Source organism: Piliocolobus tephrosceles, chromosome 14 (assembly GCF_002776525.5).
Source record: "Piliocolobus tephrosceles isolate RC106 chromosome 14, ASM277652v3, whole genome shotgun sequence".
Classification (NCBI taxonomy): Eukaryota; Metazoa; Chordata; class Mammalia; order Primates; family Cercopithecidae; genus Piliocolobus; species Piliocolobus tephrosceles.
This window is the reverse complement of record NC_045447.1, coordinates 41,713,297-41,729,989: the sequence shown is the minus strand read 5'-3', so window position 1 is coordinate 41,729,989 and position 16,693 is coordinate 41,713,297. Positions and strand designations below refer to the sequence as shown.

The 16,693-nt window shown below is 37.5% G+C and overlaps 1 protein-coding gene across 2 annotated transcripts in view; it reads left to right on the top strand.

Moving 5' to 3' along the window:
* TDRD7 (tudor domain containing 7) overlaps positions 1-16,693 on the top strand; it is an 80,732-nt gene that overhangs the window by 6,418 nt on the left and 57,621 nt on the right. The window contains exons 2-4 of one of the 2 annotated variants that reach the window (XM_023203133.3): positions 7,675-7,887; positions 10,455-10,596; positions 11,551-11,764. In XM_023203133.3, coding sequence (XP_023058901.1) covers positions 7,681-7,887; positions 10,455-10,596; positions 11,551-11,764 — 563 coding nt within the window. In that variant the 5' untranslated portion in view covers positions 7,675-7,680. The remainder of the gene's footprint in view (positions 1-7,674; positions 7,888-10,454; positions 10,597-11,550; positions 11,765-16,693) is intronic. The other variant, XM_023203134.3, reaches the window with a different exon arrangement.

The following is a 16,693-nucleotide window of genomic DNA, read 5'->3' as shown; positions in this document are numbered from 1 at the left end:
TGAGGCTGTGAGCCACATGTACCCCTGGAGTCAGTATGTCCCAGGTAGAGAGAATGGCAAGTGCAAAAGCCCTGTTGTGAGGCCATCTCAGGCATGTTTAAGGAAAAGCATGAAGCCCAGGATGGATGAGTGAAAATAAAGAGAAGAGAACTGAAGTCAGAGAAGTGGGGGTTGCAGGTTATGTAGGGCCATTTTTGGCTCTGTAAGAACTTGGCTTACAGTTCTGTAAGATATAGTTATATTCTGTAAGATATAGTTATATAGTTCTGTAAGAACTGTAAGCCAAGGAAGCATTAGAGGGTTTTCAGTGACATGATATAATAGTATATATTATATGAAAAGGTCACTCAGGCTGATATGTGGAGAATAGATTCTAGGAGGTGAAGTAGAAGCAGAGAGACCAGCTAAGAGACCAGCTGCTCTGCTCCAGGAAAGAGATGTTGCTGGCATGGACTAGGGCAACTGCCGTGGAGGTGGTGAAAAGTGAAGGAATTATAGACATCCGCCTTCCATCTTTATGTATTATATTCCTTGGGGGAAGATTGAGAACTAATACTGACCTAGCTCATCTTACTGATAAGGAGACTGAGACCCAGGAGAAGGGGCTTATCCCAGGAAAATGAGTGAGCAGTGGCACTAAACTTGGGGAACACAAGTAAGAGGAGGCTCAGGCACAATCTTCTGTGGTTCCCTGCCTTTCCTCAAAACCAAATCAAAATATATCAACGGCCAGGTATTAGCAACTTTACTATTGAAATATTTTAAAGTAGATTTTAACTGTGATAATATGTGCATTAAAAGGGGGATGAAAGGCCGGGCGTGGTGGCTCACGCCTGTAATCTCAGCACTTTGGGAGGCCGAGGCAGGCTTATCACGAGGTCAGGAGTTCAAGACCAGCCTGGCCAACATGGTGAAACCCCATCCCTACTAAAAATACAAAAATTAGCCAGGCATGGTGATGGGTGCCTGTAATCCCATTTATTTGGGAGGCTGAGTCAGGAGAATTTCCTTAGCATCTTTGTTGAAAATCAGTTTACTAGACCAGAGGTGGTGGCTCACACCTGTAATTCGAGAACTTTGGAAGGCTGAGGTAGGTGGATCACTTGAGGTCAGGAGTTTGAGACCAGCCTAGCCAACATGGCAAAACCCTGTCTCTGCCAAAAATACAAAAATATTAGCCAGGCGTGGTGGCACATGCCTGTAATCCCAGCCACTCGGGAGGCTGAGGCACAAGAATCGCTTGAACCCAAGAGGCAGAGGTTACAGTGAGCCAAGATTGTGCCACTGTACTCCAACCTGGGTGACAGAGCAAGACCCTGTCTCAAAAAAAAAAAAATCAGTTTACCATATATGGGTTTATTTCTGGATTACATATTCTGTTCTATTGATCTATATGATTGTCCTTTTGATAATAATTACACTATTTTGACTAATACAGCTTTATAGTAAGTCTTGAAATCAGCCTTATTGCACTGACTAGGACCTCCACTGTGATAATGAGTGGGAGTGCTGAGTATGGACATTCTTGCCCTGTTCCCAGTCTTAGGGAGACAGTACTCTTTAGCTGTGAGTAATGATGTTAATGTGGGTTTTTTCACAGATGGTCTTTATCAGGTTAAGGACTTCCCTTTTTATTCTAATATTCTGAGAGCTTTTATCATAAATTGATTTTTTATTTTGTCAGCTGTCTTTTTTTCACCTATTGATATGATTGTGTGGTTTAATTTCCTTTAATCTGTTGATGTAGTAGGTTATATTTATTGACTTAATGAATATTGAACCATACTTGTATTCCTGGAATAAACTTTAACTGATTATTATGTCTTATCCTTTTCACTAATTGTTGGATTTTATTTGCTAATGTTTTGTTAAGAATTTTTGCATTTATATTCATGAGGGATATGGTCTGTACTTTTCATGTAGTGTCTTTGTATAGTTTTGGTATCAGCATAAGTCTTGCCTCATAAAATGAGTTCAGAAATGTTCTCTTCCCTCTGTTTTCTGGAAGAGTCTGTAAGAGTAGTATTGATTCTTCTATAAATGTTTGGTAGAATTTGCCGGCAAAGCAACGTGGGCTTCAGGTTTTCTTTGTGTGAAGATTTTTAACAGTAAATTCAAATTCTCTAATAGCTATTTGGGATATTTGAGGGTTATTTATTTCCTCTTGAGTAAGTTTTGACGTTTATGTCTTTCAATAAATTTATCCATTTCATCTAAGCTACAAACTTATTGGCATAACTGTTTTATCATGTTCTCTTTTTAGTGTCTGTAGGATCTGTATTGATGGCCCCTTTTTCAATTGCATTATGATAATTTGTGCCCTTTTTTTTTTTTCTATCTTTATAGGAGTTTATCAATTTTATTGATGGTTTGAAAGAACTAGTTTTAGTTTCATGATTCTTTTCTCTCCTGTTTTTAAACTTCATTATTGATCTGTTTCATCATTTCAGAATTGATTTCTGTTCTCACCTTTATTTCCTTTCTTCTGCTTACTTTTGATACAAATTTCTCTCTTTTTGTTCTCAAAGTAGGAGAATAGATCATTGATTTACCACTTTTCTTCTTTCTAACAGAAACATGTAATGCTATAAATCTTTCTCTAATATTTTACTGTATCCAGCAAAATTTTACATATTGTGTCTTCATTTATTTAAAATATTTTTCTAATTTTGGGGGTAGCCTTTCTCTTTGACCCTTGGTTATTTAGAAGTATCTTGTTAAATTTGCATGAAGATTATCCACATGTCTTTCTGTTAATGATACCTAATTTAATTTTGTTCTGTCCACAGAATATACTTTTTATAATAGGAGTTATTTTAAGTTGTTTGAATATCATCTTAAGTTCAAGAATATATTTTATTTTGGTGAACATCACATGTGCTCTTGAAAAGAATGTATATTCTGCTATCTTTGGAGTGGAGTGTTCTGTCAATATCATTAGGTCACTTTGGTTGATAGTGTTTAGCTCTTTTATATTCTTTTTTCTTTTTCTTTCTTTTTTTTTTTTTTTTGAGATGGAGTCACTCTGTTGTTTAGGCTGGAGTGCAGTGGCATGATTTTGGCTCACTGCAACATCTACCGCCTGGGTCCAAGCAATTCTGCCTCAGCCTCCCAAGTAACTGGGATTACAGGCATGAGCCACCACATCCAACTGAGTTTTTTTGTATTTTTCAGTAGAGGTAGGGTTTCACCATGTTGGCCAGACTGGTCTTGAACTCCTGACCTCAGGTGATCTGCCCACCTTGACCTCCCAAAGTGCTGGGATTACAGGTATGAGCCACCACACTTGGCCAGCTCTTTTATATTCTTACTGAGTTTTTTTTTTTTTTTTTGGGGGGGGGGGTCTACTGGTTCTATCTATTGATGAGAAAGGGGTTTTGAAGTGTCCAATGATAATTGTGAAATTGTGAAATTGTGGATAAGTTTTTTCAGCAATCAGATTTTGTATGTTTGGAAGCTCTGATGTTTGGTGCACCTATGCTTAGGATTGTTTTATCTTTTTGATGAATTAGCTCCTTAATCATTATGTAATGTCTCTCTTTATCCCTGATAAGATTCCTTATTCTGATATTTATATAGTCATAGTGTTTGCATGGTACATCTTTTTCTGTCTTTTTACTTTTAACCTATGCATTCATATTTAAAGTGGGTTTCTTGAAGGTAGTATATAAGTAAGTCTTGCTTTTTTATCCACTCTACCAACCCCTAATGTTTTATAGGGCTATTTCGGTGACTTAAATATAATTATTGATATGATTGGCTTTAAATCTACCATTTTGCTGGATGTTTTCTGTTTTCTCTGCCCTTTTTTCCCCGTTTTCCTGTTTAATTTTTTTTAACTTCTGCTTGCTGAAGTATTGTCTTACTATATTTTATCTTTACTACTAGCATATTATTATACCTTTTTAAAAATTTTTAGGCCGGGCACAGTGGCTCACACCTGTAATCCCAGCACTTTGGGAGGCCAGGGTGGGTGGATCACGAGGTCAGGAGATCGAGACCATCCTGGCTAACACGGTGAAACCCCATCTCTATTGAAAATACAAAGAATTAGCCGAGCGTGGTGGCGGGTGCCTGTAGTCCCAGCTACTCGGGAGGCTGAGGCAGGACAATGGTGTGAATCTGGGAGGCAGAGGTTGCAGTGAGCCAAGATCGTGCCACTACACTCCAGCCTGGACGATGGAGCGAGACTCTGTCTCAAAAAAAAAAAAAAAAATTTAGTGGTTGCCATAAAGTTTACAATATCCATCTTTATCATAGTCAGCTTTCAAATGACTGTACTGCCTCATGTATAGTGTAAGAACCTTCCATTGGTATAGTTCTGACTTCTCTCTCATTCTTTGTACTATTTTTGTACATTTTACTTTTACATATATTATGTACTCCACATGAGGGAATTTTTTTGGATGATGGGAATGTCTGTATCTTGATTGTGGTATGATTACATAGGTGTGTATATTTTTCACAACTCAAGAAATGCTACATATAAAATGAGTTAATTTTATTTTAGGTTAACTATCCCTAAAGGAAGATTTTGATACTTAGTCTTGTGCCAATAACAATGTTTTGGTTAACAATGGACTGCATAATCATATGTCCTGTAAGATTATGATACTGTATTTTTCTGTACCTTATCTGTGCTTAGGTATGTTTAGACATACAGTACTTACCATTGTGTTAAAAGTGCCTACAGTATTCAGTATAGTAGCATGCTGTACAGGTTTGTAGCCTGGGAGCAATAGGTTATACCATATAGCCTAGGTGTGTACTAGGCTATGCCATCTAGGTTTGCAAGTCCACTCAATAATGTTTGCACAATAACTTCATTGCCTAATGACACATTTCTCGGAATGTATCCCTGTTGTTAAGTGACACATGACTATACACACACACCTGTGTGTGTATCTATCATCTGTTAATAAGAATATAGATCTAGTATAAGGTTTTTGTAGGTTATAGTATTAATTAAATGTCGTTGGTCCTGGTGATAATAATTTGAAAAAAGTTAATGTTTAGTAATGGAAAGTACATAATGCATACAGTCATATATTGCCTAACGACAGGGGTATGTTCTGAGGAATGCATTGTTAGACAGTTTCATTGTTGTGCAAACATTGTAGAGTGGACTCACAAACCTAGACAGTAGAGCCTACCACACAACTAGGCTATGTGCTATAGCCTGTTGCTCCCAGGCTACAAACCTGTACAGCATGTTACTGTACTGAATGCTATAGGCAACCGTTAACACAATGATAAGTATTTGTGTATCTAAACATAGGAAAGGTGCAGTAAAAATATGGTATATAAAACAAAAAATGGCATACTTATACAGGTCACTTGCTATAAATGGAACTTGCAGGACTGGAAGTTGCTCTGCATGAGTCAGTGAGTGAATGGTGAATGAATGTGAAGGCCTAGGACATTACTGTATACTACTGTAGACTTATAAACACTGTACACTTAGGCAACACTAAATTTATTAAAGGTTTTCATTTCTTTTTCTTTCTTTTTATTTTTTTTGACACAGTCTCATTCTGTCACCCGGGCTGGAGTGCAGTGGTGTGATCTTGGCTCATTGCAGTCTTGACCTCCTGGGCTCAAGTGATCCACCACAGCCTCCTGAATAGCTGGGACTATAGACATATGCTGCCACACCCAGGTAATTTTTATGTTTTTTGTAGAGATGGGGTTTTACCATGTTGCCCAGGCTGGTCTCAAACTCCTGGGCTCAAGTGAGTCTGCCCACCTTGGCCTTCCAAAGCATTGGGACTGCAGGTGTGAGCCACTGCATCTGGCCTCTTTTACTTTTTAAACTTTTTAAATTAAAAACTAAGACAAAAACACACACATTAGCCTCGGCCTATACAAGCCCAGGATTATCAAGATATTACTAGGCTATAGGAATTTCTCAGCTCCATTGTAATCTTATAGAACCTTTTTTATATATGCAGTCCGTTGTTGACTAAAACACTGTTAAGTGGCACATGACTATATAGTTTTTTGTTTGCTCTTTAAACCTTGCTGTCACTTCAATATTATGTTTATAATTAATAGCGGGACAAACAGGCTGATATTTTGTCGTCTTTTTAAGATAGACAAGTGATGGAATTGATAGAACTGCATGTCATTCTTCTTTTGTGTTTTCTAAGCCAGAGAAAGAAAATGGCTATTTGTCTAGAATTCTCTGCTATGCAGTATGCTAGCCAGTGGCTACATTTAATTTAAAGTAAAATTTTAGTTCCTCCGTCATCCTGGCCATATTTTAAGTGCTCAGAGCCATATGTGGACATTGTGGACATTACAGTAATATAAAACATTTCCATCATCACAGAAAGTTCTATTGAACATCACTGTTGAAGGAAAAGTAACAAACTGCCCATGGTTTGCCTTCCTCTTTCCTTTAATAAAAGGGTAAGCCATTTTTTCCAGGCTACTTATTCTCTGAATGTATCTCCTCAATTTGTCTATTTTTTTCTGTGCAAAACTACAACTAGATGTAATCATTAGTCCAAAGGAAATGATTCTTTCCTCCTTTTATTCATATCGCACTATGACTCTGCTTCTTTTTCTTCCATCTCTCTGGTCCCTTTTCCTTAACCTTTTATAGATTTGTCTTCCTCTATCCATTTATTGAATGATAGCCTTCTACGGAGGTCCATCTGTAACGTTATTTTTTACTCCCTGGATGTCAAATACCCCATATAAGTCAAAGAGCAACAAATCTATGACCAGCTTAGACCTAGTTTCCTAGTGAATATATCTACCTGGCTGTTCTGTAAGCATTCCAACCTCTCCGTGTCCAAAATGCATTGGCCTCTTCCTCTCTTGCAAACCTGCCTTTATCCCACCTCAATGTGGGTCATTACTCTCTACCTTACTTCTAAGCTAGAAACGTTAGAGTCCACCTCCTCATCCAAATCAATGAACCAATTCCTGCTGTTTCCACCTCCTAATTACCTCTCAATTTGATTTTTTTTGTTTATTCCTAAAGCCCTGTTTTGTGGTCCTCCACATTTCCAAGTATTCTGACAACTTGTTAATCTTTCTCCTTCCCATTTATCTTCTCCACTGCTGAACAGTGATCTTTGTAAAATACAGAGCTGATCATTTTGTTCCCCTATTTAAAATGTCCCTAAGTCCCCATGTTACCTTTGGCAAAAATGCAAACATGAGCATAATATAGTAGTCTCAGGGTCTGCCCCTCCCTGGCCCTCTCAGCCCTCAGCCTGGAGTCTTTGTTCAGTCACGTCCAGCCACCTAACTGTCTGGAATTTTTGTAACACACCATGTGCTTCTCTCTCACCTCTGTGCACTCGCACATCCTGTTCCCTTCCTTGGGCTAATACCGCTCCCAGCCCCACAGCCCACCCCTCTTCCTCCTTGTTGAGTGATTCCATCTTGCTCTTCGGGACTCCATTCAGGCTTCCCCACCTGAATCTGGGAACATTCCCTGATATATTCCCTCTTCAGGCTGGTCTTGTGCCTTCTGACTTTCCTCTGCATTCTTACGGTATTTGTGCTTTTCTCTACCATGGCAATTGTTTTCCCATATTGTAATTGCACAGAAAGTATGCAGTGATAATTTATAAAGTAACAAGTTTCAGCTCTGAAAATCTATTTGAATTCACAGACTAATGAGCCACATTATAGTAACCTTCTACTGTGTTCTTATAGGCAAAGATGCTGGAAGGAGATCTGGTTTCAAAGATGCTGCGAGCTGTTCTGCAGTCTCATAAGAATGGAGTAGCATTACCCCGGCTCCAAGGAGAGTACAGATCCTTGACTGGAGACTGGATTCCCTTCAAACAGCTAGGTTTCCCTACACTAGAAGCCTATCTGAGAAGTGTGCCAGCAGTGGTCAGGATAGAGACTAGTAGATCTGGAGAGGTAAGCAGGTAATTGTGCGTGTCAGAAGAATCAAACCAATTCATAATTGCATGTCTGGCACTTCCAACCTCCTACCTGTGATAGAATTCTAAGTGAAAGTACTAGCTTAGTTGTTTGCAATTGGTAGTGACAGAGAAAACAGCATCTAAATCACGGCCTACTTTTGTCTTATTCCTCAAACTCTTTTCATTGTGAAAATAAGATTTTAACCACACAAAATTAAAAATTATTTACCCATTGTCAACATCTAAACAAAATAGTTGTACTGGAGGCTTTAAGTGCATAAATATCACACCTGCCCATTACAAAGCTGTTACAAATGTTTTTGCCAAAGTCACTAATGACGTCATGATCACCAAATCTAATAGGCAGTTTTAAATTCTCATCATGGGCCGGGCGCAGTGGCTCAAGCCTGTAATCCCAGCACTTTGGGAGGCTGAGACGGGCGGATCACGAGGTCAGGAGATCGAGACCATCCTGGCTAACACGGTGAAACCCCGTCTCTACTAAAAAATACAAAAAACTAGCCGGGGCGAGGTGGCGGGCGCCTGTAGTACCAGCTACTCGGGAGGCTGAGGCAGGAGAATGACGGGAACCTGGGAGGCGGAGCTTGCAGTGAGCTGAGATCCGGCCACTGCACTCCAGCCTGGGCAACAGAGCGAGACTCTGTCTCAAAAAAATAAAACAAAATAAAATAATTAAAAATAAAATAAATAAATAAATAAATTCTCATCATGTTGATTCCTGCTATCTGGACCTAGTCAGTCCGGAGCTGATCCTTCATCATTTTTCATAACTACCAGGGCCTTCTTGCTGTTCTCTCTTCTCTTCTGTTCTTTTCCTCTCCTTCACACCAATATGATCATATCATTATACCATTTTAAATCCTTCTGCCTCTCTGGAAGAAAGCAGTTTATAGAATGGGCCATTTAGTGGTAGCCAGTTGATCTGTCATTGCTCTTCCACTGTGACCTAGCAGCTTTGCTTCTTGGTACTTACCCATTGTACAGCGTAGTAGATGTAGACAGACCACCAACTAAAAGAGAAACAAAAACACCTATACCCCCTCATACACTATAGTTTCCTGGGTATATTTCTACATGTGTAAATACATAGATCAGGTATGGAGTGATCTATGTATTTCTCTTAATGGTTTCTCTGTATGGGGGATGAGGAGGCAGTGGTGGAGTACAAGGGAACCAGGAGCAGGAAAGTGGTCAAAGGGGAAGTTCACCTTATAGTTAATAATTTTCCTAAGGAGAAGACGTAAATTAATTAAATATTATATGAATACTAAAATATGCTTTGGCATCCCTGATCCTTCCAGACTTAAGCCCTCCTTTCTGTCTACTTGCACCTTGTAATACATCCGTTATAACACTTGACACATTGTTTTCTGTTTAATTTCTTGCTTCTCTCTTTTTCCTTCATAAGTTTCTTAAGGATGAAGGCCTTATTAAATCTGTGTTGAATGCATGAACGAATGAATAGCTGAATGAATTAATAAATTAATGCTTCATAGAGTTACTATACTGTAATTTACTCAACTCTTTGTTCCCCTGTTTTGGACATTTTAAACGTTTCCAGATTTTGACTATTAAAGTACCCTCATTGCATATACTTGGGTAGGTCACATTTGTTTTTTCAAATTATATACTTGTACTATAGTCTCAGAAATAGAAATACCGGGCCAAAGAATAGGAGCATATTTTAGCTTGTGATATAAAGCCTCATTGTTTTCCTGTTTTTTATTTCAAATTAGAATCAAAGACTTGAAAACTACACAGGTCTGTAGAGATCATCTTGTCCCAGTAGTCTCTGTCTTCAAATCTTTTTTCAATATCGTATCATACCAGTTTTTTTTTTAAAGATACAGAGCTGAGCTGCAGTGTTTTCAGAGATGTGGAAGCCTGCTTGCCCTGCCTTGCTCTCATGCCCCTGCCAGTGGAGCCCCTTGAGGCCTCTCCATGGAACTCTATGGCTCCCATGAACACAGTTTGAAAACACCAGGTCTAAAACACCCCTGTATTACAGCTGAGAATACTTAGATTTGCCCGGAGTCACCCAGTATATCCATCACAGAGGCAAGAGAAGGATTTAGTAGTCTTGTATTCAATATAGTAGTTATGAGTACATACTTTGGACTCAAAGAGCCTCGCCATGTGACTTGGAAGGTTGCTTAACTTTCCCGAGCCTCTGCATTCCCATGTGTAAAGTGTGAATGAAATGTACCTCACAGATTATGTGCTATTATATGTTTGATCATAGTTGCTTTTGGTTCATTTGGTAATTTGTAGCTAGTACACTGTAGATGCTTAATACCTATTTAAAAAATAAGTGAAATTTTCGGTGTGGGAAAGATGATTCAGTGTACTAGACTATGCTCGATTCCTCTTCCAGAAAATGCAGTTTTCTTCTAGTGTTATCAAGGAGCGAGACACATGAATATTTGCATACCACTTGACTTGGGGTATGTAGGCTCACTAAGATCCACTTCTAAGAATTGGCCTCTAGGCAACACGGAACCTAAGAAATGTTTCTCCTCTCACCCTGCCTCTAATGAATAGATTACCTGCTATGCCATGGCCTGCACAGAAACTGCAAGAATTGCTCAGCTTGTGGCTCGTCAAAGGAGTTCTAAAAGGAAAACTGGGCGTCAAGTTAATTGTCAGATGAGAGTGAAGAAAACCATGCCATTTTTTCTAGAAGGTAGGAGCTTTTTATATGCTAACATTTTTAAGGCTGTCTGTGAATACATTGTCATAGGGAATTATGGAAATATTGTTTGTATTATGATAAATACCTGTATCTGTTAACATACATATGTCAGGGGAAGAATCCTGAAGGTAGCATTTCCATTTGAAATTCTTAAGTGAACGTGATGAGCATGACTTACTAAGTGAAGTAATTACACAGTGGGAAATAACTCAGAACAGATTGTAATTGAGCTTGTTATGGTAATACGTAGTTTTATTTTTTTTTTTTAAGCTTATTTCAGGGAATGTCTTGTCCAGAATGTTGGATGCACCAAGAACCTATGATTTTATGTCTTATTTGACAAGTTATGTCTTCTGGTAGAAAACCTCTAGTTTCAGGAATATATGAATTATGTAGTACACAAAAATGTTATAGACAACTCAGCCTGTGTTTACCGAACACTTATCTCAAGGAGCTTACAATCAGTTCTAAAACTAAATTCCCATGAAGTGTTTCAATGATGATGCAAAACAGTAGATGACTAAATGCCACAGTAAACATTTAGGACAAGGGAGCAATCATTTTGAATGAAAATGGCAAAAGGGAGACTTGAGCCCAGACCTCAAACAGTGGGTAGAATTTGGATTTATGGAGAAGAGATGGAAGGACCAAGATACAGCTGAGTGTGCTATATTTGCGAGAAAATGAGGTGGCTACCACTGAAGTGTTCAATTGGTGAGAAGCAGAAGTTACTGGCTAGTCTAATGGATGAAGAACCTTATCTGCCAAATACTCACCAATCTATTCTTTTCCTATTGACCAACCCTCTAGTGGCAGCCTCTTCATGTTCTTACAGACTGTTCTGAGAATAGACACCCACAGAAAACATCTGGTCAGGGGAATGTCATAATGAAAGTGGGGTTTGGGGATGCTAATTGATTTCATTATGTATGCCTAACTTCATAGGAAAACCTAAAGCAACCCTCAGACAACCAGGATTTGCTTCAAATTTTTCTGTTGGCAAAAAACCTAATCCAGCACCATTAAGAGATAAAGGAAATTCTGCTGGAGTTAAGCCTGAGGCTGAAATGTCTCCTTATGTGCTACACACAACTCTTGGAAATGAAGCATTCAAAGACACTCCAGTGCAAAGGCATGTGACCATGTCCACGAACAACAGGTATTTGGCCTTTGACTAACAGAAGTTTGGTGAATCTGAGGTAAAAAGTGTTACAAATGTATTTTCAGGTTAAAAAAGGAACGATTTCTATTTTATCTAAGTTCACATATAGTAGAGACATGTGTCATTACCAGTTAAGTTCGCTTTTCCTAGCTGCCTGAACATCATTCTCTAAATGCATCTCTGTTCTGTATTTTATCTGCATTGTTGTCAGTCTCTCCTTGTAAAGTTCATTTAAAAGCTTTCACAAATTGTTTTGAGATACTATTTCAGTATAACTTATAACTTTTTTGGAAAACTTTTTTTTAACAATCAATTTTGTGGGTTTAAGTAAAATCTGATGGAGTTTTACACACTCCACTGTGCTGCAAATATCATGCCCATAATTATTTAGTAGCGTCAGACATCCGTGCAGCAGAATACCAGACTGGCAGTAAAAGACAACCTATAAGTCTTAGATTGGGTGCTGTCATTCACTAGTCAGGTAAAATAAGTTATTTCATCCTTGGGTCTCTGGTCTCATTTGTCCAATGAAAGTGTTAAACTAGATGATCTCAAAGTTCCTTTCTGGCTCAAAACTATGGTTTTATAAGGTAGCTCAGAGGATGGCAAACTACAATCCATGGGCCACATCAGGCCCACTGCCTGTTTTGGTAAATTAAATTTTATATGAACATGGCCATTTTGCTTTGTTTGCATATGCCTCTGGGTGCTTTTGCAAAATAGTGGCAGAAGTGAGTAGTCGTACAGAGACTAGATGGCCTACAAAGCAAAAATGCACTGGTGGACCCTTTACAGAAAAAGATTGCTGACCCCTGATGTGGATGCATCAAGATCACATTCTTCTACCTGTGCCTTTTCAAAACAAATTTTGTTGTATTATATTCCTTTAAATCGGTGTTCAAAAATTCTGTTTTGTGAAAGATAATTTTTCCCCCGGAACTTTCCCCCAGATACTAGAATATTTAGGAAGAATTAATTCTTTTAAAAAGTTAGGTAGAACTGGTACTAATTTTTTATATTACAGAATTTTTAATAAAGTAACCGTAAAATATTTTTATAATAGTATACATTTAATGTTATATATAATTAGTTATAATTTTGATAAGGTCTAGAAAATACATAGTTAAAACGCAGATCTTGACCCAAAGTACTTGTTGAATCCAGTATGTATGTGACAGAAGTATCATTGTCTTCTCTGGTTGTGTGCCTACATTTCAGCAATACATTTTGAATGATTTTTTTGGATGTGACTCTAAAAGGACAGGCAACAAAAGCAAAAATAGACAAACGGGATTACTTCAAACTAAAAAACTTCTGCACCACCGAAGAAACAGTCAACAGAGTGAAAAGACAAGCTATGGAATGGGAGAAAATATTTGCAAACCATATGCCTGATAAGGGCTTAATATTCAAAATATAGGGAACTCAACTCAGTAGCAAGAAAACAACCTAATTTTAAAAACAAGCAAAGGACCTGAACAGAGATTTCTCAGAAGAAGACATACAAATGATCAACAAGTATATGGAAAATGCTCAACATCACGAATCATCAGGGAAATGTAAATTAAAACCACAGTGAGATACCACCTCACACCCAATAGTATGGCCACTATCAAAACACAGAAAATAACAAGTGCTGGTAAGGATGTGGAGAAAAAGGGAACCCCAGTACACTGCTGAGGTAAATGTAAGTTAGTACAGCTATTATGGAAAACAGTATGGAGATTTCTCAAAAACTTAAAAAGAACTATCAGCAATCCCACTACTGGGTATATATTCAAAGGCTATGAAATCAGTGTATCAGTTGAAGAGATATCTGCTTGCCCATGTTCATTGCAGCAACATTCACAATAGCCAAGGCATGGAATCAACTGAAGTGTCCATTAATGAATGAATGGATAAAGAATATGCATTATATCTACTGAATGGAATACTTACTATTCAGCCTTCATAAAGGAGGAAATCCTGTCATTTGCAACAATATAGATGAACCTGGAAGACATTATGTTAAGTGAAATAAGCTGGGCAAAGAAAGAAAAACCACATGACCTTATATGTGGAATCTAAAAAAGTCGAACTCATAGAAACAGTAAAATGGCAGTTACCAAAGGTAGGGAAATGGGGTTAGGATGGGGGTTGTGGATGTACACAATTTCAGTTAGGAGAAATATGTTCAATACATCTGTTGTATTTTATGGTGACTGTAGTTAATGATATATTGTGTACTTGCAAATTGCTAAGAGAGTAGATTTTAAGTGTTTTTACCACAAAAAGTAAGCATGTGCAATAATGCATGTGTTAAGTAAGCAGCTTGATTTAGCCATTCCACAGTGTACACATATCAAAACATCACATCATGTTGCATACCATAAATATATACAATTTTTACTTGTCAACTAAAAGCATGCAGCTATAATATGACCCAGCAGTTGTGCTCCTGGACATTTATCTCAGATAAATGAAAACTTATGTTTACACAAAAACCTGTCCACAAATGTTCACTGTAACTTTATTTATATTAGCCAAAAAATAGAAACAACCCAGACATCCTTTGGTAAGTGAATGGTTCAACAAACTGTAGTACATTCATTATCACAGAATATGTCTCCACAGTAAAAAGGAGTAATGAACTATTGATACACACAGCAACTCTGATGGATCTCAAGGGAATCATGCTGAATGAAAGAAGCCAATCTCAAAAAGCGACATACTGTGTGATTTTATTTATATAACATTCTTGAAATGATAAAATTATAAAGATAGATGACAGATTAGTGGTTGCCAGAGGTTAAGGATTTGGGTGATTTAAGGGATGGGTATGGCTATAAAGGGAGAGCAAGAGGAACGCTTTTAGCCATGGGATGGTTCTGTATGTTGATTGTACTGGTGGGCACCTGAATCCGTACATGTGGTAAATTGCGCAGAACTACACACACACATCTATATGCAACTGAAAATCTGAATAAGCTCTGAATTGTACCATTGCCAGTATTCTGGTTTTGATATATACTATGCAAGATTTTACTATTAAGGGAAACAGTGAAGGGTACATGGGACCTCTAAGTACACTTTTTGAAATTTCCCGTGAATTTATCGGTATTTCAGAATACAAAGTTTTCAAATTGACAGCAGGCCGGGCACCATGGCTCCTGCCTGTAATTCCAACACTTTAGGAGGCTGAGGCAGGAGGATCACTTGAGCCCAGGAGTGCAAGAACAGCCTGGGCAACATGGTGAGACCTCATCTCTTAAAAAAAAAAAAAAAATTACTTGGACATAGTGGTGTGCACCTGTAGTCTCAGATGCTTGAGAGATTGAGGTGGGAAGATCACTTGAACCTGAGAGTTCCAGGGTACACTGAGTTATAATCACACCACTGCACTCAAGCCTGGGTAACAGAGTAAGACCCTGTCTCTTAAAAAAAAAAAAAAAAAAACTACATATTTTAATTAAAGATTGCTTGAGATGTTGTACAACATTTTAATCAAGTCTTTTTTTAAGCACATAGTACAATTTGAAAGATACCTTTTAAGAGAAATCTAAATACCACCCAGTGGCAGATGTTAGGGTAACATTTGTAGTTATAAAATCGAAATATCAAACTGGAGCAATAGCAAAAACATTTATATCTACTTATGAAATATTAATGTAGTAAAAAGCAGTTAAACCTGTTATAAAGGACACGTAAAGTTTTTGAGGTCACCCAACGTCTTGAAAAGCTGATGAAAGCTATAAATGATCTTCCCAGAAAAATTCACACATGTACATATACATATGCATACATCATCTCATACCAGTCAGTAGATTCATGAGCCCCCAAAGCTCGTTCTCAAGAATTCCAGTTAAGAACTCATGCCTGCCTGTTAACAAATTGAAAAGTTCTAGAAAAATGGCATGGCTAATTTCCTGTAGAATAAATTAATAGAGATAAAATGTGTGGGTAAGAGGGTATGTATATTAAGGCTCCTATTAAATTATGCTCTAAACAGATTATAATAATTTGTTTTCTTCTAGAAGAGTATGAGTGTGATTATTTTCTTGTATGCCTGCCAACTTTGGGCATCTGTTTTTTGCTTTGCTACTTTGAAAAGTGAAAAAAAATCTGTTTTAATTTTTATTTCCTTGATTTTGATTCTTAAGGAAGTTACATTTTTGTCATAGTATTTATTAGCCCATTATAGGTCTTATGTGAATTACATGTCTTTGTCCTTTGCGTGATTTTTCTGTTGGCTCTTTTCTTTTAACATCTAAAAGTGGTTTATAAATTAAAGAAGTTGGCCCTTTGTGATATCTTGACAGTATTCCCTCAGTTCGTTTAATTATTGTGTTTTTTGTATACAAAAACTTTAAAATGTTGCATGCTTACAGCTATCAGTCTTTTACTATGTGGCTTCTACTTTTAGGTATTATGCTTAGAAAAGCATTTCCACCCAATATTATGTAAAATGTCTTCTGTTTTCTTTTGTAACGTGGCTTCTTTTTTTTACATTTTAGTCTTTAATTCATCCAGAAGTTATTTTATTGTACAGTGTGAGAGTTGGAATCCTTTTTTATTGTTAGCCAGATGTCTTGTATCAATTATTACACAATCCTTTCTTTCTCTGGTGGTTTGTAATTCTATCTTTACCAGTACTAAGGCCTTATAAACATATGATCCAGTTCCTGGACTTGCCATTCAGAATAATTGATTACCTCTCTATTCTACAGTACCAAGCTATTCACATTATTGCAACTTCATAATAAGTGCTAATAACCTTTACTCTCTACTTCCTCCTCTATCTCCTAATTTGGTTTATTAGTTCCATTGTGTGCTTTTATTACACCTACTGCCCTTATCATAACACTTAGTAGACTTTGTTCTTAGATTTTGTCAGTGCATTAATTATCTATTGCTGTGTAACAGATTACCACAAAGTTATTAGCTTAC